We start from the raw sequence: 22,678 nt of genomic DNA on the forward strand, positions 1-22,678 counted from the left end.
ACCCCATCCCCACCCCTTCTGGGGTAGGAGTCGGTGGGATCCAACACCCCGCCAGAGCCAGACTAGTCCCAGAGAAGCCTCCGTGGACTCCGACGTCTAGGAAGTTGTAGTCGCTGTTAGAAATATCGATGAGCCCTTAGCCTCAGGTTTAGAATGGAAATTCTTGCTTAAGCAAATAAAGAGAGTGTTCCCCACCCCCGTGGATTAGCCGCATCTTCCTATCCTCAAGTCCCAGCCGGCAAAGCACCACAAGCGACGTCCTGACTGCAGGGGTGGGCGGGGGTGGAGGACTCGGTACTCTGCCGGTTGCGCCTGGCGCGCGAGGTACTAGTGTACCGGGGCCTGGAGCGTCCCAGCGCGGACCTGGAGTGAGCGGAGGCGGAGGAGATGGCTTCCCAGCCGCCGCCTCCCCCGAAACCCTGGGAGACCCGCCGAATTCCGGGGGCCGGGCCAGGACCAGGACCCGGCCCCACTTTCCAGTAAGTGTGGGATTCTTCAGACCGCGGGTTTGGCGGGCTGGAGCGGGAACTTGGCAGGAGACGGTTGAGGCCGTTGTTGGGCTGAGGTGTCCCCTCCCCCCTCAACCAAACCCCAACGGTGAGGGTATCAAGGTGGGGACAGGGCGCCAGTGTGGGGAATTTCGATGTCAAACAGCTGTTTCTGACTTGACGGCTCTTGGTAGGGACACTGTCCAGGGAGCCTCTGGGCGCCTCACTGGGTCCCGGTGCTTGGAAGAAAGGGGGCGGCTTCCAGCCCCTTGCTGTTAGCGGGACGCCGTGACAAAACTGCTAGACCCCCTTTAAAGCGCTAGACTTTCGGTCTTCCGCAGATGAGAGTGGCTGGCACTTGCCCAGCCCCGGCTCGACTGGGAACAAAGTCTCTCCAAAGCTTTTAACAACCTCTCGATAAGTTGGTGAAAGCCCAAAAGGTCGCTTTTACGCAACTGGAACCCAAGCCTATACAACTTTGAGTTGTTTTCTAGCATAACTCAGCAACGTTTTGGATAAAGATTTGGAGAAGCAACTTCTAAGCGGAATTCTAAATCCAAGGCCTATGGATGGCCTTTGTGTGCAAAATACTGTGTCATTTTTCTAAGGCCTGTGTGTTTTGTATTTGTTTTTAATCAGTGTTAAATGGATAAAAAGTTAAAATAGAACGAGAGAAGAGTTTCACAGCCTTGTCTGTTTCGTGTTGGGTGCATCTGGACATCCAAATTTAAGTGGTGACATTCGGATGTCATCACCTATCATACAGTAGGTTTACCTAACACCTAAAAATCCCCAGTATACTGGAATGTATTTCTACTGTGTTCTAAAATCTTGTAATCCTTATTTAAACGTCACGATGCTTGAACATATTAGCAACTTAATTTAATAATGACAGATACATAACAAGTAATGAGCCGTAATTATACTGTTAAGATGAGGCGACACTTTCTGCTACCTTTTTTATGAGCGATTTGACTTTTAAAAAAAGTTTGGACAGCTATTTGGAAGACAGATTTTATACCTGACATCCTGTTAAAGTTCTGTTTATGTAAAATTAACCATTTTCCCACTTTTTCTCATTGTGAATTTTAAACACGTGGAGACCAGTAGAGAGTAAGATAATGAATACTTGTGTATCCACTCCTAGCTTTAAGAAATGTTAACATTTTTCCAGATTTGCCTCATTTTTTTCATATTTTTTAAAAAATAAAAATTACAGAAATGGTTAAGCCTCTCTTTCTTCTTTCCTCCTGTAACTACTGTCCCTATTTGGTGTTTAATGTACCCAGTTGTGTTTTCATACTTTATTTGATACTTTAGTACCTAGGTTTATATGTTATATATATGTGTGTGTACAGTATTCACTATGTTTTTAAACTTCAAATCATATGTGTGTGTATCATTTTGCAAAATGTTTTCCCCTTAAATATTATTGATTTTGAGATTTATCTTGTTCATACATATAGCTGTAGTCCATTTTAATTGCCATAGGATATTCTATTATATAAAAACAAACTATTCTGTTGTATTAAAGTATTATATATTAAAAACTGCAGTGACCATTCGTGTGCCTTTCTCCTTGTCCACATTTCCAAGAGGCTTTCTAATAATGTTATTGGGAATAGAATTGCTTGGTAGAGGGTATGCTTATCTTTAAGTACTAACTGTTGCCAAGTTGCTTCCCAAAGTGGTTTTATACCAGATTTTACATTTTCACTAGCAGGGTATTCTGTTTCTCTACATTCTTTCAAACACTTGATGATGTTATTTTTTAGTTCTGTATTTGCCAATCTAATGGATGGGAAATGATATTTTCATCTTTAATTTGCACTTCTCTGATTAGTAATAAGATTGTCTTTTTGAAAGTTAATTAGACATTTGAGATTTTTCTGTTGGTATCTTTGGCTCACTTTTTAATTGACTATATGTTTGCTTCTTAACTTGGTAAGAGTCCTTTATTCTAATTCTATACTAATTCTATTATGTTTGTTTTTAATATCTTTCAGGCTGTGGCTTGTCTTTTTGCTTTATATTTGTGTTCATTTTTGTTGTACAGATACTTTTTAATTTCAATATAGCCAAAATTTTCATATTTTATTGTTTGTGTTTTTTGTGTCTTGGCTAAGAAACCCTTCCTGTCTTAGATCAAGAAAATTTTTCTCTATTTTCTTTTTCTTTTTTTTTCCCTTTTTTTTTTTTAAGCTTATTCATTTTGAGAGGGAGAGAAACACAGCCAGAGAATCCCACGCAGGCTCCACACTGTCAACACAGAGCACTGGGGGAGGGTGTCTGGAGGTGGGGGCGTGGATCTCACAGACAACAAGATGATGATGTGAGCCAAAATCAAGAGTCTGACCCTTAACTGATTGAGCCACCCAGGCACCCCTCTCTCTATATTTTTTTTTACATGTTCTGCATTTCACATTCATATTTTTAATCCACCTAGAACTGACTTTGTTGTACAAAATCAATGCAAAATAGGTAATCTAGTTTTTTTTTCCATGTGGATAACTGTCCCAGTACCATTAATTTATATATTCTGTGCTAGTTTATAATGTCATCACATTCAGTTTTCCTAAATGTGTGGTTCTGTTTGGGATTCTATTGGTCTTTCTAACCACCACAGTTTTTAATAAGTTTTGATATCCGGTATGTCAGTTACCTCTCCACATTGCTGTTCTTCATAATTGCCTTTGTTACATTTAGCCATTATAAAAAGACTTAATGTGGTTTTTATTGAAGCTTTATATTTTATGAAAATACGGACTTTTTGCCTCCAATTGTGTTTTGTGACTGTCTCCATGAAGTACTTTTCCATCTTTTATATCTAGCATAATTCAGACTTAATTTGTTCTGGTGGTTTGGTTGAAATTCTCTTTGTTCCATGTTGCAGTCCTGTCATTTACAAATAAGCCAGCATAGATAACCAACAATCTTGTATTGCTCTTGACTTTCATTGGAATGCTTGTCAAGTCTCACTATTAAGTTTGATATTTGCTTTTTGGTTTTGATAGTTCTCCTTTTGAACTTCCATCTCCTTGCTCAGATTTTTATTATGAAGGAGTATTAAATTTTATGAATGACTTCTATGAATTTGTTGAGATAATCGTATGTATTTTTTAAAATTTGAAATGTGATTTATTTACATCAATTAACTTTCTAATTTAATCAATCCTTAAATTTCTGGATGAACTGCTTAATTGTGATTGTTTGTAAAATACAATGCTGAATTCTGTTCTAATATTTTAAGATATTTGCATGTATATTTCTAGGTGAAATTAGCCTGTAATTTTCTTTCTTTGTACTATCCTTTTTTAGCTTTATTTCCAGGTTGCATAGGTACAGAAATTTTTCTTTTGAGTCTTATTTTTATTCCTTTATAGGTAGATTATTTTTTCCTTAGTAGTCTTTAAGATTTTACCTGATACCTTGGTCCTCTGCAACTTTATTATGTTCTGTTCAGGTATGAATATACAGACATGTATATTTTTTCCTCCTGCTCAGTAGCTACAGTGTTCATGCTCACTCATAATCCTTCACCGTAAGGATTCAATCTTTCTTTTATTTTTTTTCTTTTCTTTCTTTTTTTTTATTTTATTTTTTTTTTCAGTATATGAAGTTTATTGTCAAATTGGTTTCCATACAACACCCAGTGCTCATCCCAAAATATGCCCTCCTCAATACCCATCACCCACCCTCCCTCCCCCCATCAACCCTCAGTTCTGTTTTTAAGAGCCTCTTACACTTTGGCTCTCTCCCTCTCTAACCTTTTTTTTTTTTTTCTTCCCCTCCCCCATGGACTTCTGTTAAGTTTCTCAGGATCCACATAAGAGTGAAAACATATGGTATCTGTCTTTCTCTGTATGACTTATTTCACTTAGCATAACACTCTCCACTTCCATCCATGTTTCTACAAAAGGCCATATTTCATTCTTTCTCATTGCCACGTAGTATTCCATTGTGTATATAAACCACAATTTCTTTATCCATTCATCAGTTGATGGACATTTAGGCTCTTTCCATAATTTGGCTATTGTTGAGAGTGCTGCTATAAACATTGGGGTACAAGTGCCCCTATGCAAGAGTACTCCTGTATCCCTTGGATAAATTCCTAGCAGTGCTATTGCTGGGTCATAGGGTAGGTCTATTTTTAATTTTCTGAGGAACCTCCACACTGCTTTCCAGAGCGGCTGCACCAATTTGCGTTCCCACCAACAGTGCAAGAGGGTTCCCGTTTCTCCACATCCTCGCCAGCATGTATAGACTCCTGATTTGTTCATTTTGGCCACTCTGACTGGCGTGAGGTGATATCTGAGTGTGGTTTTGATTTGTATTTCCCTGATGAGGAGCGATGTTGAGAATCTTTTCATGTGCCTGTTGGCCATCTGGATGTCTTCTTTAGAGAAGTGTCTATTCATGTTTTCTGCCCATTTCTTCACTGGGTTATTTGTTTTTTGGGTGTCGAGTTTGGTGAGCTCTTTATAGATTTTGGATACTAGCCCTTTGTCTGATATGTCATTTGCAAATACCTTTTCCCGTTCTGTAGGTTGCCTTTTAGTTTTGTTGATTGTTTCCTTTGCTGTGCAGAAGCTTTTTATCCTCATGAGGTCCCAGTAGTTCATTTTTGCTTTTAATTCCCTTGCCTTTGGGGATGTGTCAAGTAAGAAATTGCTGCAGCTGAGGTCAGAGAGGTTTTTTCCTGCTTTCTCCTCTAGGGTTTTCATGGTTTCCTGTCTCACATTCAGGTCCTTTATCCATTTTGAGTTTGTTTTTGTGAATGGTGTGAGAAAATGGTCTAGTTTCATCCTTCTGCATGTTGCTGTCCAGTTCTCCCAGCACCATTTGTTAAAGAGACTGTCTTTTTTCCATTGGATATTCTTTCCTGCTTTGTCAAAGATGAGTTGGCCATACGTTTGTGGGTCTAGTTCTGGGGTTTCTATTCTATTCCATTGGTCTATGGGTCTGTTTTTGTGCCATCAATCTTTCTTTTAATTCAGGAAATTTTTCACTAATTATATCTCTATTGTTGAAGAAATATTCTTTCCCATCTCTTCTTCTGGGGGACTTCTATTAAACGTTGTATCAGGAATAGTTTCCCCTACAAGTAATAATATGTGACTTACTGAGTTTTGGACTATAAAGACATTTCTTGTTTAGTTAACAAAAAGTCTAGAGATCTCCTAACTCAACATTGTCATTAGGAACCTACGTTTTTCCTGGCTCCCTTTTTAAATTTTTTTCTGTAAGCTTTCTGAGAGTTTGGGCCATTTCTGTATTAGTCTTCTTTGAAAGGAATCTCTTTTTTTCCTCCAGTGCTTTAAAGATTTTCCTCTTTGTTTTTGGTTTTGGGTGATTATACTTTGTTGGGCCTCAATGTAAACGGTTTCATTTGTGTTATTTTGGGTGGGATTCATAGAGATACTTGAATCTGATTTGATGTCTTTCATTAATTTCAGAAAAGTCTCAGCCATTATCTCTTCAAATATTCCTTCGGCCCATCATCTTTTCACCCCTTTGACTTCAACAGCATATATGCTCTGTATTTCACTGTACAGCCCATACCTTATACTCCTTTCTGTATATATTCTTTTGTTACTCATACTTCATTCTGGGTATTTTCTTCGGAATTCTCTTGTAGTTCACTGATGTTTTTCTTTCAAAATGTCCAATCTGGTACTGAACCAGTCATTAAGTTCATAGTTTCAGTTATTTTAAATTCTTCAGTACCTTGTTCTTTCATGTTTTAAACAGGTAATGTTGTATGTTTTTAGCTTTTCTAGTTTTTTTTTTTTTTTTTAGTGGCAGGATTAGTCTGATTACCTAGAATGCCATTGCTTGAAGTGGAATTCCCCAAGTTCTATCTATATTTTCACTGTGTTCCTTAGTCTACAACTAATTTTCTTTTTGCCTCATAGTTGCAAGATAATCCCTGTGGCTGTGAGCATCATGTCTAAGCTTTGTAATGGAGTTTTCTTCATATTTACATGTTTTTATTTCATTTCAATTTTTATTTCACAGATGTCATTGCTTCATTGATGTCTATTTTAAACATATTTGCAGGGCGCCTGGGTGGCTCAGTCGGTTAAACGTCCAACTTCGGCTCACGTCATGATCTCGCAGTCTGTGAGTTCGAGCCCCACGTCGGGCTCTGTGCTGACAACTCAGAGCCTGGAGCCTGTTTCGGATTCTGTGTCTCCCTCTCTGACCTTCCCCCATTCGTGCTCTGTCTCTCTCTGTCTCAAAAATAAATAAATGTTTAAAAAAATTTTTTTAAACATATTTGCAATCCTTGTTGAGCTGTTACATGAAACTTATTTTTCCTTGAATGAATTTTCATTCTAATTGTTGATTTTTGTTAGTTTGGTTTCTTAGTGTTTTTATTTCTTCTTGTGTATGGCATTTTTGATATGTTTGTTTTGAATAGGCATTTTTGAGTTCTGTTTCCTCTCCTTTCCCTTCCATTTATCTCTCTGTGTCTAGTAGGTTTTCTATTGACTCTCCCTGCTCCTTCAGCATGCACCCTCCCATGTAAGAATCAGGTGTAAAAATGGTGGCTTAGATTAAGGATATCAAAGATGAAGTCACTGAGTCAGTAGTTGTTTCATTTCCTGGTCTTGAGGCCTAGTCAGAGTCCTACCCTTCTTAGTTCTGTAACTTTCTAAAAATCTTAAACTACTGTCAGCAAGTTTCATAATCTCTTTTTAGAAGCCAAAGTGATGCATCCCAGGCCACAGCTTCAAGCAGTGAATTATTACCATTAGAAAGGAGCACTGTTAGTTCTTGTTACTTCCTAGAAGTCTAAGTCCTGGTTGTCACTACCTGATTTCAAACCCAGAATTGAGTAGGCCTGTAGCATCACCCTTCCAATCATTTTACATTTCTGTTTGGTTTCTGTTATGTAAATCTAGATATGCCTATTTGTTCTTTTTGTTTTATCTATTGCTCCTACTTTAGAGCAGAGCTGCTTTATGAAAACCAGGAAATAACTACACTGTTAGTCACCTGACCCTTTTTAAAGTTTGGTTCTACTTTTTGTGATGTGATACAATATGAAGTAAACATAACCCATGAATTATTCTTGCCAAAAATGTTAACATGATTCTAATTAAACCTTTAGATGCAATGTTTAATTTAACTGGAAATGTAGAGGATAGAGATATATTTAAACAACATTTTGGGGAAACACAGATTTAGAATGTAAGACATTCTAAAAGAAAACTGGCTGGACTCTTCAAAAAGTCCAGGGCATTCCAAAAAATGGAATGATTCTAATTTAGAAGAAATGAGGAGACAACCAACCAAATGCAGTGTGTGAACCTTGATTGAATTTTTGTTAAAAAAACCCACAACAACCTAAAAGACATTTGACTCTTAAAACTCAATGATAAAAAGGCAAGTACCGTAATTTTTCAAATGGGCAAAATATCTAAATACACATTTCTCCAGAGAAGATTTAAAACTGGCAAATAAGGGGCACCTGGGTGGCTCAGTCGGTTGAGCGACCGACTTCAGCTCAGGTCATGATCTCACGGTTTGTGAGTTCGAGCCCCGCGTCAGGCTCTGTGCTGACAGCTTGGAGCCTGGAGCCTGCTTCGGATTCTGTGTCTCCCTCTCTCTCTGCCCCTCCCCCACTCATGCTCTATCTCTGTCTCAGAAATAAACATTAAAAAAATAATAATAATAAAACTGGCAAATGAGCACATGAAAAGATACTCAACATCATTAACTGTCAGGGACATGCAAAACAAAATCACAATGAGATACCACTTCATACCCACTAGGTTGGCTATAATGACAAAGATAAATAATAACAAGTATTGGCAAAGATGTGGAGAAATTGGAACCCTCATGCACTACTGATAGGAATATAAGTAGTTGCTTCCAGTTGCTTTGGAAGACAATCTGGCAGTGCCATAGAAGGTTAAGCATAGTTACTCTATGATCCACCAATTCCATGCCTAGGTATATATACCCAAGAGATAGGAAAGCGTATGTCCACACAAAAATTTGTACATAAATGTTTATGATAACATTAGTCACAAAAGCCAAAAAGTGGAAACAACAGTATATCTATCAACTGATGCATAAATAAATATAACTCAGCAGGAAACAGGAATAAAGTACTGATAAATGCTACAATATGGATGAAACTTCAAAACATTACATTAAGTAAAAGTAGCCAGTCACAAAATACTATATGTTGTATGATTCATTTACAGTAGATTCTCATTATTTGCAGATGCCAAATTTGCTAATTCTCCTCACTAAAATTTATTGTAACCCCCAAATCAATGCTCATGACACTTTCATGATCATTCACAGACATGGATAGGGTGGCAAAAGATTTGAGTCATTTCAGATGAGATGAGCTGAGATTGAACAAAGCAACACTCCTGCTTCTTGTTTTCGATTTAAGCTTTAAGCAGGTGTCCTTTTAATAACCAAATGGATGCCACATTTTTCATATTTTTGTTGGTGATTTTGCTATTTTAAAACGGCCTCTAAGTATAATGCTGAAGTGCATTGTTTCCCCCAGGAACAATGATTCTATTTGTTAATTAGATGTTCATAGCAAATTTATAGACTATGACTATCGCAAATAACAAGAATTAACTATATGTGAAATCACCAGAATAGACAAACCTATAGAGACAGAAATTAGATTAGTCATTGCCTAGGATAGGGAATAGAGCAGGAAATAGGTAGTGACTGCTAATGAATGTGGGATTTCTTACTGGGATGCTAAAAATGTTCTGGAATTACATAGGTTGGTAGTTGTACACCTCTGGTATCTCAATAAAACTGTTTGAAGACACTTGAGGGTAATGGATAGGTGTTGAATTTTAATTGGATAATGATATGGAATTGTTAATTTTTAGAGATGTGAAAATGGCATTATGTTTTGTCTGAAATATCTTTGCTCTTAGGAAATAACATGTTGAGGTATTTAGGAGTAATGTATCAAGTCTGCAAGTTAATTTCAAATGGTTCAAGAATTTTTAAAAGACTAGACAGTGAGAGAAAGAAAGTTCATGTGGCAAAACAATAATAGTTGTTGAGTCTAGATAGAAGGAATGAGGGTATTCATTGTACTTTCAACTTTTTTTTCTGTTTGAAATTTTTCAAAATAAAAAGTTGGGTTGGTGAGACTTTTGGCACGTTCAGCACAGAATATACATCTTTTGTTATAAGTTGTAGGTGTGTTAATTTCTCATTTTGCTGGTTGTAACAGAAGGCCAGGTGGAATGTGGACACTGAATGTACTTGTATATGCCAAAAATAGCATTAAAACCAGAGAAGAGTTGGAAGAAACTTTCTTTTTATTATTTACATTTAATTCCTTACAATTTTTAAACTAACATATTCATCAAAACTTATAAAAGAAGGATATATAAAGAAAAAATAATCTGTATTAATGATCTGTGTGATATATGTGTTTTAAATATTCACTAAAAAGAGACTTCAGCATAGTGGTTGTATCAGTACCTTTTATATGCTAAGCACTGTAGTAGGTGATGGAGAAACAAGGATAACTCCTGCACCTATGAGGAGCTCACCTTGTAGAAGAGGCAGACGTGTATACAAATGTAAGATACTGTACGATGATGGACAAAGAATTGTGGGAAGGACTTCTGATGACAGAATAATTTAAGAAAAAAAAAACAATGCTATTAAGGACAAATAGAAAAGCTAGGCAGAATATAAAAACATCTGCTTAAAAACATCTGCTTGAATGCATTATAGAATAAATAAGGTAAAGATTTATGGAGCCCAGATCCAAAAGATGGAAAAAGAGAAAGATGGAAATCCACAAAGGTGAGAGTAGATTCTCATAGAAGCTGCTGCTGATTCCAAAAGAAGCAGTTTAGATGATGGGAAGCTAGTTGAAGAGCACCTTCGACAGATTCTTGGAGTATGGTTAGAGTCTAGTAGTCCTCCAAGACAGGGTGCTGATAAATTATCCATACCTTGTGTTATGACCCTAAAAAGATACATCTATCTAGATATGAGAGTATAAAAGAAGCAGACACTCCCTTACAGGAGCATAAACCCAGCTTCAGATCATCTCAGTCCCTGAAATTAGATTAGGGACAATCATGGATTGATAATAGCTTTAGCAGGCTAGTTTGCCTGAAGCAAACTAGAGGATAGTTCAGAAAATAGTATCCAAAATGAAATACACCTAGAGGAAGAGAGCATCATCCAGAGTCTCAAATTCTTGCCACAATTCTTCATGTATGTCTCATGCATAAGCAAAATCAAATAGCAGGACCCAGAAGGATATTAGATAACATAAATTGAAACTAAGTGAAACAACGGATGAGAAAACATTTCAAAAGGACTCTAGAAATTGGAGTTACTGAACAGACTTTAACATAAATTTAAAATGTTTAATATGTTGAAGGCAATAGAAGAAAATAAGGAATTTTGGCAGATAATTGGAAACTATCAAAAGGAAAAGGAATATGTAGAACAAAAATTTAGTAACCAAACTTAGTAACTCATTGGGTTTAGCAACAGTTTAGACACTGCTACAGAGATAATTAGTGACTTAGAGCAACGTTCTAAGTGTGTTCTGTAGCTACCAAGACTGGCTGCTGTTTTCAAACTATAAATGAGCAGCCCACAAAAAGATAATGAAACTTTGGCCAGAATGTAAAGCCACGTTAATACTAAGCACACTATTTAGTTCAGTTGGCATTAAGAATTCATTGATAAAGAGGCACCTGGGTGGCTCAGTTGGTTAAGCATCTGACTTTGGCTCAGATCATGATCTCACAGTTTGAGTTTGAGCCCCACATCAGGCTCTCTGCTGTCAGTACAGAGCCTGCTTCAGGTCCTCTGTCCCCCTCTCTATCTGCCCCTGCCCCACTCACACACACTCTCTCTCTTAAAAATAAATAAGCTTAAAAAAATTTTTTAAAAAAGAGTTCATTAATTCACATTATGGTACAAGATACTTATTTTGTGATGTATTGGCCCTTTTGAATAGCAGGACCTAAAGGATAATTAGGAAGAAAATATCCAACATATTTTTGTACCAAGAGACAAAAGGGCAGAAAATGCAGAAAGGATGGGAAGAGATTTAGAGGATTAAGCAAGGTATAATTTAAAAATAGGGAAAATGAGGGGCGCCTGGGTGGCTCAGTCAGTTAAGCGTCCGACAGCTCAGGTCATGATCTGATGGTTTGTGGGTTCGAGCCCCATGTCAAGCTCTGTGCTGATAGCGCTGAGCCTGGAGCCTGCTTCAGATTCTGTGTCTCCCAGTCTCTCTCTCTCTTTCAAAAGTAAACATTAAAAAAAAGTTTTTAAATAGAGAAAAGGAATAGTCTTATAATTATACAACAATGCTTCTCAAAATATTTGTGCTGATACCTAATACCTTTATAAAATACAGTAAAAATATAACAATGTCAGATTGCTTAAACAGTCTTATTTGTTGTACTTTTCTCATTATAGGTCAGTGCATATGACTCATAAATTAGCACTGATCGACAAACCATATTTTAAGTAGCATGATACTAAAGAGATTGAATTTGTAATTAAAATCATAATCATCTTGATAGATGTTGAGAAATCATTTGATAAATTCAATGTTCATGGTAAAAACTCTTAGCAAATAGAAATAGAAAACAAATTACTAAATTTACAATAACTCTACAGTAAACATAATAATGGTTACATGCTGAGAAATTTCCCTTTGAGATCAGAAATGAGACGAGAATGCCTATTAATCACTTCTGTTCAAGATTGGACAACATGTCTTAGGTGCAATACCTTCTTTAATAATCAAAACTGTAAGAATTGGAAATATACCTATCATTCACATACAATATGACTGCAAATCTTTAATTGAAAATCCAGAAGAATCAAAAACAAGTTTGTTGGATACAAGCACCATATTAAAAAAAAAATCCATTATTTCTACATAACAGTATCAAAGTGAAATTTTAGAAGACACCGTTTATAGTAGCATCAAAAAATATCAAATATACAGGAATAAATCTAAAGAAAACCTGCCACAAGGAAACTATAAAACAGTATGGAAACTTAAAGTTATTTTTAAAAACCATTATTCAGAAAAATCTTTAAAAGATCTAATAGGGCCGCCTGATTGGTTCAGTTGGTTTAGTGTCTGACTCTTGATTTCTTGATTTCAGCTGAGGTTGTGAGATCCAGCCCTACATCTGGGCCTCCGTAGAGCCTGCTTGAGAATTTCTTTCTCCCCTCTCCCTCTCCTGCACACTTGTGCTCTCTCTGTGTCTCTCTCAAAACAAAACAAAAACCTAATAAATGTGGGTTGAAACTCTAAATATTATAAAGATATGATTTATCTCAAATTAACCTACAGATTCATTGTAATCCCAAACAATCTCAATAGGGTTTTTTTGTAAGTATTTTTTTTATGTTTATTTATTTTGAGAGAGAGAGAAAGAGAGTGCACGCACTTGGGGCAGAGAAAGAGGGAGAATCCCAAGCAGGCTCTACGCTGTCAGTGTGGCTTGAACTCACAGACCATGAGATCATGAACTGAGCCGAAATTAAGAATCAGCCATTTAACTGAGCCACCCAGGCACCCCTCAATAGGGTTTTTTTGAGGGAGAGGGTGTGGAACTTAAAGCTCTGATTCTAAAATGTATATGGAAATTCAAAGGGTCAAAAAAGCTAAAACACTCTTGAAGAACATTGGAGGAGGACGTGTTTTATTGAATACTGCTAAGACCTATTATAAAACTATAGTGATTAAGATAGTGCCATTTAGGGGCAAGGATGGACAAATACCTAGTTGTAACTAACCCTGAGAAAATAGGTTGAAGATACTGCTAATAATGCTAGCAAGTAAACAAGAAAATAGCAGAGTTTAGTCAGCTCTTTTATCTTGTTCATTTTAACACTGAGATTCTAAGCATGTAGATATTAGAGACTAATCCTTATTCTTACCACCTCTTCAGTAGATCTGTCATTAACACTGGGTATGTAAGAGGTGTTTAATAGTTACTTTGAATTGAATTTATTATGTGCTTAAGATACTATTTTGAATCTTTTTTTTTTTTTTTTTTTTTTTTTAGATCTGCTGATTTGGGTCCTAGTTTATTGACAAGACCTGGACAACCAACACTTACCAGAGTGCCCCCACCTATTCTTCCAAGGCCATCACAGCAGACAGGAAGCAGCAATGTGAATACTTTCAGACCTGCTTACAGTTCATTTTCTTCAGGATATGGTGCCTATGGAAATTCGTTTTATGGAAGCTATAGCCCTTATAGTTATGGATATAATGGGTTGGGCTATAACCGCCTCCGTGTAGATGATCTGCCACCCAGTAGATTTGTTCAGCAAGCTGAAGAAAGCAGCAGAGGTGCATTTCAGTCCATTGAAAGTATTGTGCATGCATTTGCCTCTGTCAGTATGATGATGGATGCTACCTTTTCAGCTGTCTATAACAGTTTCAGGGCTGTATTGGATGTAGCAAATCACTTTTCCCGATTAAAAATACATTTCACAAAGGTTTTTTCAGCTTTTGCATTAGTTAGGACTATAAGGTATCTTTACAGACGGTTACAGTGGATGATAGGTTTAAGAAGAGGCTCTGAGAATGAGGACCTATGGGCAGAAAGTGAAGGAACTGTGGCTTGCCTTGGTGCTGAGGACAAAGCAGCTAATTCAGCCAAATCTTGGCCAATATTCTTGTTCTTTGCTGTTATCCTTGGTGGTCCTTACCTCATCTGGAAACTTCTGTCTACCCATAATGATGAAGTCACAGGTAAGAGTAATAGAATAGGTTCAAAAACCACATAACAATCTCGAATTTCAAGAATAGATTTGTTAAATTAACGTTCTTTGTGTTCATTTGTATTTAATATTTTGATCCAATTATATTTTCAGTTAAGAACTTGAAAACTGGAAAATGAATATATAGCAAAAACAGGCTTACTGATTAGTTTATTGTTTATTTAATGTAAGAGTACACATTGCCTGACTACTGTTTACAGGGTACTGAACTTGATGCTGTAGAGGCTACAGGTATGCATAGGACATAATTCCCTTATCTTTCTAAAACTACTGTCAGGGATGGATAAGACAATATACAGGTAATTGTAATTTTGACCTTGAAAAAAAGGAGAAAGTTCATAATATATATCCTAGTGAGCATATTTTTGGATTTTGCATAGTGTTAATTATAGAATTTACTTTGGTGGAGGGTGGTGCTTTTCTCTTGGCAAATAGATTTATACAGTTTACACCATAGCCAGTGAACACTAACCCTAACTTTAATTCTTAATTTGGTTTGTAGACAACACCAACTGGGCAAGTGGTGAGGATGACCATGTAGTTGCTAGAGCAGAATATGATTTTGCTGCTGTGTCCGAAGAAGAAATTTCTTTCCGTGCTGGTGATATGCTAAACTTAGCTCTCAAAGGTAACAAAACATGAATAAATTGGAATTACCCATGAATTTTTTGAATTTGTAAATGTACTATTAAAAACTGCAACAAAAGATCTTGGTCCTTGTTCGTTAACTCAGAAGTAGTTGCTAGTATTTCTCTTTTGTGTCAGTTTAGACCTTCCAGATCCAGGGATGTGGAAGAAAAATGCCCAACAGGGTCGTTCCAATAGTATTTCACTGAGATAAGGAAAGATTTTGTTTATGTATATAATCACTTATAAACTCAAAACTTGAATTCCAAACTCTGTTAATCCCCACACAAAAACATGAGATTAACACTACATGTAACAAATCTAACAACCCGAAGAAATTCTCCTGTGACATAAGTATCCCTGTCAGTCTTTAATTGCTCGGACTGGTATTGCTTTCTTTTTTATTTGACTAGTTTACTTCAGAAACTCCCAACATGAATATTTTAGGAATTACTGTCATGAAGTATTAAAGAACTTCAGCAAGGAATTTATACACATCACAGGTTTATTTTTGAACCAGGTCACTAATAGTTTTTAATGGTTCCAGGTAAAATGGCCTTTTCCCTTAGCTTTCCTCAGTAAGGATGATCAGAATTTTTATGGATTTGCAAAAAAACAAAAAAAGATTTTTGTGTGTTTGTGGGGATTCAGTTTTGCTAGGAAGAGTAACATTTTGTTGGTAAAAATATTAGTGACAATAGTAACAGCTATCCTTTATAGGATAAGGCACTATATATCTTTCATTTAACTCTTATAATAATGCTGTGATGTAGGTACTATTATTATCCTGACCTTGTTTTACTTATGAGAAAACTGAGACTCAGAATAACTAAATGGGATCACAAAGCTAAGGTGTGATGGAGCTGGACTATGAACCTAGGTTTGTCTGACTTCAGAACCTGTACTTGTAACCACTTTGGCTGTTTTCCATGTGATCTATTAATGGAAACTTGAGCCTTTAATTAGTTCTAGTCATTACATAGGGAAAAAATATCTTCCATGTCCACATAATTTATTGTATAAATAATTGAAAATTTTGGATCAAATTTGCTAAATCTCTGCCTCATCCCTCATACACAAAACCTAGGCTTCTAAGTATTAGATTCATATTTTTCTTCTAGTGAAAATAGCACTTTCCTATTTTGGATTACAAAAGAGTGATTTCTTTTTAAGATTTATTGTTAGACCCATACAAATAATTAGTTTTAATCTAAATAAAGTATAAAGAAGATCAAGTGTGGTTTCTTTCAATATAGTATTTCAGGAAAATTTTATATCTCATATTATTCTTCCACTAATGACACCTCTTAACACTTTAGCTTTGCTTCTTTGTTTTCTTCCTTTGCCCAAAATACATTTGAGCATTTAGAACAAAATCAGTTACAGACATGGTTGATTTTAAGTGTTTTATTTTTTCTCTATTGTAGAGTATTAAACATAAAAATGTTATATTTGCCTAACTTATAGTGTTGACCTAAAACCCTAACAGTTAAACAGCTTTTTAAAGATATGAGTAATCTTTAAAATACCAAAACACAAAATTGAATATATTAAATAAATCTTTCCTACTTTAAGCTTAGAGTACTGCCTTACCTTTTTGTCACGTGCCTAGAGATAACTGAGGTCTTTATTTTTGCCTATCTTGGATTAAAGTTAGCATTCAGTATCTTCAGAATTATTCATCACAATCACATGGAATGAATTTTGTATTTTGGCCAAAAGTTACGTAAAGAAATTTGGCTTGTATAAAGGTATGTATTTTCTATACTTCCCTGTAACTTCTATTGAGAAGGACTGAGAAATTCATTTCTTAAATTTCAATTTAAAATGTGAAAGACATGGGAGAGAGCCAAAGCATAAGAGACTCTTAAAAACTGAGAACAAACTGAGGGTTGATGGGGGGTAGGAGGGAGGGGAGGGTGGGTGATGGGTATTGAAGAGGGCATCTTTTGGGATGAGCACTGGGTGTTGTATGGAAACCAATTTGACAATAAATTTCATATATTGAAAAAAAATATGAAAGACAGTGATGTTAGTTTTAGCTTTTAGGAGAATTGAATCTCCTTACTCTATGAATGGACCAACTAATAATAAACTTCATGTTCTTCAAGGCTGAAAATATAGTAAGTATAAAATTAAAAAGTATAAATTGTAAGAAGGGACTCTAGAACTGTTAAGCCTACTCATTTGATTTTGAATATATGTATTTGTTTATGTATTTTATTGTGTAAGTGTAACACAGATATTAATATTTTATTATTAATATTTTGTTGGACTCCAAAATGTGTTATAATTACAAGGCTGTCTTTTCTTCCATCAGAACAGCAACCCAAAGTGCGTGGTTGGCTTCTGGCTAGTCTTGATGGTCAAACAACAGGACTTATACCTGCTAATTATGTCAAAATTCTTGGTAAAAGAAGAGGTAGAAAAGCAATGGAATCCAGTAAAATTTCCAAGCAGCAACAATCTTTTACCAACACAACACTAATTAAAGGAGCCACGGCTGCTGATTCTTTGGATGAACAGGAAGCTGCCTTTGAATCTGTTTTTGTTGAGACTAATAAGGTTCCAGTTGCACCTGATTCCACTGGGAAAGGTGGAGATAAACAAGATCTTTGATATCTTTCATGTTTGCCTGCAATTGAACTATACTTTTTAAAAATTACTTCTTACAAAGAAATTAATCTACAATCCAATGAACACATTTGTTAATGGCTATTCCAGGTGTTTTGCTGCTAGAAATTATTAAAGTTGTACACTAGTATGTTGGTCTAGTGACCTGGTTACATTTTACGAGTTCTTAGACCATGAGGGTATTTGTTTCACCTAGATTTTAAGATTATGGAGACTGCTGTCATTTTCATCTTATATAAAATCCTGTGTTTATTGAAAGAATAAGTTTGATGAACTATAGAATACACTGTTTGCTACAGTAGGGGTCATTAATGCTTTTTAAAGTTAGAGATTTGGAATTGATTTGGAATCCTCAGATAACGAGTGATAACACATAAATATGAGAACAGGCAAAAGGCTAATTTTTTTTAACAACTTTAATTAAACTGAATAATAAAAATTTTCTGATCTGTGTTATATGCAGTCTTGGGTTTGCTTTAGGCAGTAATATATTTTTATCTACTAACAGTTAATACTTTTACCTTTTATTGTATTTTTAAAAATTCATCTTGAAAAGGTCACTAGAAGCATGGTTCTAGAGTGATATTTAGCCCTTATAGTTTTTCCTGCTAGTAAAAAAGGCTGAAAATTCTCTTTCTTACAGATTATTTCCATTTCTTCTGATGATCATGGAATGTTTTATCCCTTTACAATATGACTAGTTTTCATCCTGGATAAATCAGAATATATGAAGGATTTACTTTCTTTTTCTCCAGCCAAGACTCAAATCCTTCAAATTTACACATTACAGTATAATCATTTCCAGAGGTAATGATTTATATCTTTTCATGGATTCTCTGCTTTTCCCTCATATAATTACTTTTTAAATTCCATATTCAGGCTGTTCTGTAAACATTGAAAACATGTCACATTGGATACACATTCTGTTAGGTTTAGTTTTTACTACTGAGACTATAAACGCAATGCCATTTAGCATATGATAATACTATACAACTTGTTTTATATTTAATAATGACTTTAAATCCAGTTAAACTTCAGTACACTGAATAGTTAGCCATAAAATTGGAAAATCATACAAAATTGGAGAACCTAAACATTGTGATCATAGTACAAAATAATACTTTCAGGAATACAGGTGTACAAAAATACATTTACAGATACTTGCTGAAAGCCTGGGACTATTTGATAAAGATTTTGATTTAGTATTTTCATATTCTTACAGACTTTATGTTGTAAGTAATTCTAGAACAGTTCACACTAAAACATAGAAGATCCAGATATATACATATATACAAATATATAGCATGGAACTTTACTAAAGTCTTTTTGGGAGCCTCTCCTTTGAAATGACAACATAATAAGTAACATATAATTTAAACATATAATTTAAAATACAAATATTGACCCTGTGCAGAAAAAAATAATAAGATAATAAAATTTATTTATCTTAGGCCTATTTTTCAAACACTGAGATACTTAGTCTTCAAGTTGAGATAAAGTTCCTTGCATATTATTTTCCATTTGTGTTCTACAATTAGAGGTTCTGGTTTTGTTAGAGTAATTTATGGAGATTTTGTCCTTGAAACAATTTTTGATAATGCAAATTATTAAATTTGGTGTTCAAACATGTAAATTGGGGGTGCTTGGGTTGCTCAGTGTGTTAAGCGTCCAGCTTTGGCTCAGGTCATGATCTTACAGTTCATGAGTTGAAGCCCTGCATCAGTCTCTGTGCTGTCAGTGCAGAGCCTGCTTCAGATCCTCCATCCCCCTCTTTCTCTGCCCCCCACCCCTGCTCTCTCTGTCTCTCTCAAAAATAAACATTTAAAAAAAAAATTTTTTAAAGAAACATCTAAATTGATTGCTAGAAGTCAAGTCAAGTAGGGGTGAAATGCTGAGGCATTAAGGATAGAATTTGTGACTATTAAAGGTGCATAGGGAGAAGAGTATAGCACAGAATGAATGACAAAAACAATTTCACTTTTCTTAGGGTATTTGTTTTTTGGTTAAGTATGCTAAATTGCAATATACGTTATCTGGTAACTATTTGTTTCTGAAAATTCCTTTTCAATTAGAATTTTGTAAAAGGAATTTAGGAAAATAAGCAGAGAAATTTTGTAGCCTTTTTTATCATGATAGTTTTAGTGTAATTTTTTAGTTGAGATTAAATGTAATGTTCACAGATCTATTATTGTTTTTAGAAACTTATTTAAGGAGTACTACATTACAGAAATTACTAACTGAAACCAAAACATTTTCAATTAAACAGAACAATAAGTCACAAGTTACAGTAAGAAAACATTTAATTTAAAAATTTTTTCTGATTGTATTTTATCAGTTTAGAAAGGAAAAGGTAAGAGGACTATAAATTTTCATGTTTTAACATTTTATGTAGGTACTTGATTCAGTCTATCTTTATGTCATAATTATATGTTTACTTGAATATAGCTGTCTTTTATCTTCTGCTTTCTTTGATGGAAAAAAGAACAGAAATTGTTCTTCAGTTAAAATTTCATTTTGAATAGATTGTGAAGTTACTTTTACTGGACAAATAAAAGTATATTAAACTTGGTTGACATTTTTTGAAGATAAACTGTTAACTCTTTGCAGGTTGAAATTAATATAAAAAGTCTCTATTTTTCTTCATATCATTGTATATGCAAACCAATTTGTTCTATTTCCTTGTGATTTAAAGAAAAATATCAGATTTACATTATATAAAAATAAAAACCCAAAAGGTTATAAATACGAGACCACAAATCTAGGTTTTGGGAGATCTATTTGCTAGTCTGGTTACCACTATGAACTTACTGTAAGATTTAGCTCACAGTATTTTTCAGTTTCCTCACTAATAACATGGGGCATAGCTGCTACATCTGTCTCACGTGAGAGTACTCCTTAAAAATTGTAAAGCAGGGGCGCCTCGGTGGCTCAGTCAGTTAAGCATCCAATTTTGGCTCAGGTCATGATCTCCCAGTTTGTGGGTTTGAGTCCCACGTTGGGCTCTGTGCTGACTCAGAGCCTGGAGCCTGCTTTGGATTCTCTCTCTCTCTCTCTCTCTCTCTCTCTCTCTCTCTCTCTCTCTCTCTCTCTCTCTCTCTCTGCCCCTACCCCACTCACAGTCTATCTCTCACTCTCGAAAATAAATAAACATTTAAAAATATGTAAAGCAAAATCAAAAGTACAATGTTACAGCAAGTATATGTTTTGTAAATTTTTCTGTGTATATTGAAACTTTTTACATTCTGTAAAAATGTCACAAAGGATTTATATCCATCTAGAATTTCAGAATCACATATACTTAATTAAAAATCAAAATTTGCTTGTACTTATAACTTTGCCTAAAATGCAATTTAAAATTATTTTGCTGAATACTGGAACTGCCTAACTTAGAAAAACACATTGGAATATTTATTCAACACAAGAAGTTTTGTTTTTTCAGAATTGCCTTGACATGTTCTTTCGTATTAGTTTTTTATTGAGCTTATCTTATTTGGAACAATGAACTGTTTCTTTTAAACTCAGCAAATGCATGAATCCTTTGGGATACTTATTATGCTTCATGAATAGTTTTTCACATTTAAAGAAACAATGTTTAACCTAAGGCTTAATGTTTCTGCTCATGTAAAATGAGTGTTTTGGTTTGTGAGGATCTCAGGTGTTTAGAATTGAGTCAGTCATTGATCATACTCTTTATTAATGACACCAATATCATTGGTCTAGAAAGGCTACACTTTTGTTCTGTTTTATTTCACCTTTATTTTCTTCCTCTCCTACCTGGTATTCCGTACTCCTTGTTCCCTACTATACTTAATGTTTATCCTTCCAAGCCATTTTCCAAATTTTGTATGTATTTCCTTAAAAAACTATATTTTTTAAAACTATATATTTAATATGTGTTCTATATAAATGATAATGTGGTATAAATCTATTTTGCTTCTAACTTTCTTAAAATATTAAGTTTTATGACCTACTCATGTTACCTTATATGACGTGCTTCTGACTGGTGCATATTATTATACTGCATTCACATACCACAGCTGATCTTTTCCTCTAGCCACAGATACTTAAGCTCTCAGCTGTTTCCCCTTCTACAAACTTGTACGTGTCTTCCTATGAAACTGCCCTGTCATCTGTATGGGATATATGTCCTAGAGTAGAATGCCTCGGGTTGGGGGTATATGCATATTTAATTTCAGTTAAGTAATGCTGCATTGTTTTCAGCAATGGTTGCACCATTTTACACTTGGACCAGCAAAACATGAGGATTACATTTTATCTGCCTCTTCAACAGCGCTTGATATATTTGATTTTTTGTGAAGCTGATATGTGAAGCTGTGTTTTTGTCTTAATCTGCATTGTCTGATTACTAATGAGGGTAGGCATATGCTTTTTTGGTTTTCTATTCTTTGGAAAACACTATATTGTACTTATAATTTGCCCTTTTTTTCCTATTAAGTTTTTATCTTTCTTGCTGATTATATAGTAAGAAACTTTTTATAGAGTCTAGACATGTTATTGTCAGGTTCAGACATTGGAAATAACTTGGTCTTGTCATTTGTTAATTCTTGTGTTTGGTGTCCTTCATGGAATAGAAATCTTCGATTTTCCCAATTGTGCTTTTTAGGTCTTGTTCTTCTCAGTTTTATAGTTTCACCATTTACATTTAGGCCTTTAGTTTAATTGGAATTTACCTTTGGATGTAGCATGTGGTATGAATCCAACTTTTTCTCCGGCTAGTCATAAAAGGGAATGGGTTAACAAAATCCCTTCTCTCTATGTATGGGGAAATTATTTTGGTTTTACCTTCTCCTTAGCACAATTTCCTTGGAAATCTATTAAGATAAATATAGAATGCCAACTACTTACCCAGCAACATTTTTGTGTTGTACCAAAAACAAAAAAACAACACAGGCTTTGAGAATTCTCAGAGAAAGGGAAGACTGTAACTGAGCTTGTTCCTCATTGCAGAGACTTGGAACCTACCATCAGGGATTTTTACAAGATAGTGGTTCCTGTGGCACATGAGGCTTACCTAAGGAGAATGCCCTTCTCTACATGATGTATTTACTATGGTATATCCTGCCAAGCTAAGTGACCTTTGTGCTGAGCTATATCCTTTTGGGTCTTGTGAATGT

General features: G+C 35.2%; 1 protein-coding gene across 1 annotated transcript; it reads left to right on the top strand.

Moving 5' to 3' along the window:
* Positions 1-315: 315 nt before the first annotated feature.
* PEX13 (peroxisomal biogenesis factor 13) lies at positions 316-20,116 on the top strand. The gene is made up of 4 exons (XM_019430143.2): positions 316-479; positions 13,559-14,253; positions 14,785-14,910; positions 17,230-20,116. Exons 1-4 carry the CDS (start codon positions 388-390, stop codon positions 17,526-17,528), a joined length of 1,212 nt encoding a protein of 403 aa, XP_019285688.2. The 5' UTR covers positions 316-387; the 3' UTR covers positions 17,529-20,116.
* Positions 20,117-22,678: the final 2,562 nt, after the last annotated feature.

The sequence above is a fragment of the Panthera pardus genome, unplaced genomic scaffold (genome assembly GCF_024362965.1).
Source record: "Panthera pardus isolate Hobbes unplaced genomic scaffold, ASM2436296v1 HiC_scaffold_25, whole genome shotgun sequence".
Classification (NCBI taxonomy): domain Eukaryota; kingdom Metazoa; phylum Chordata; class Mammalia; order Carnivora; family Felidae; genus Panthera; species Panthera pardus.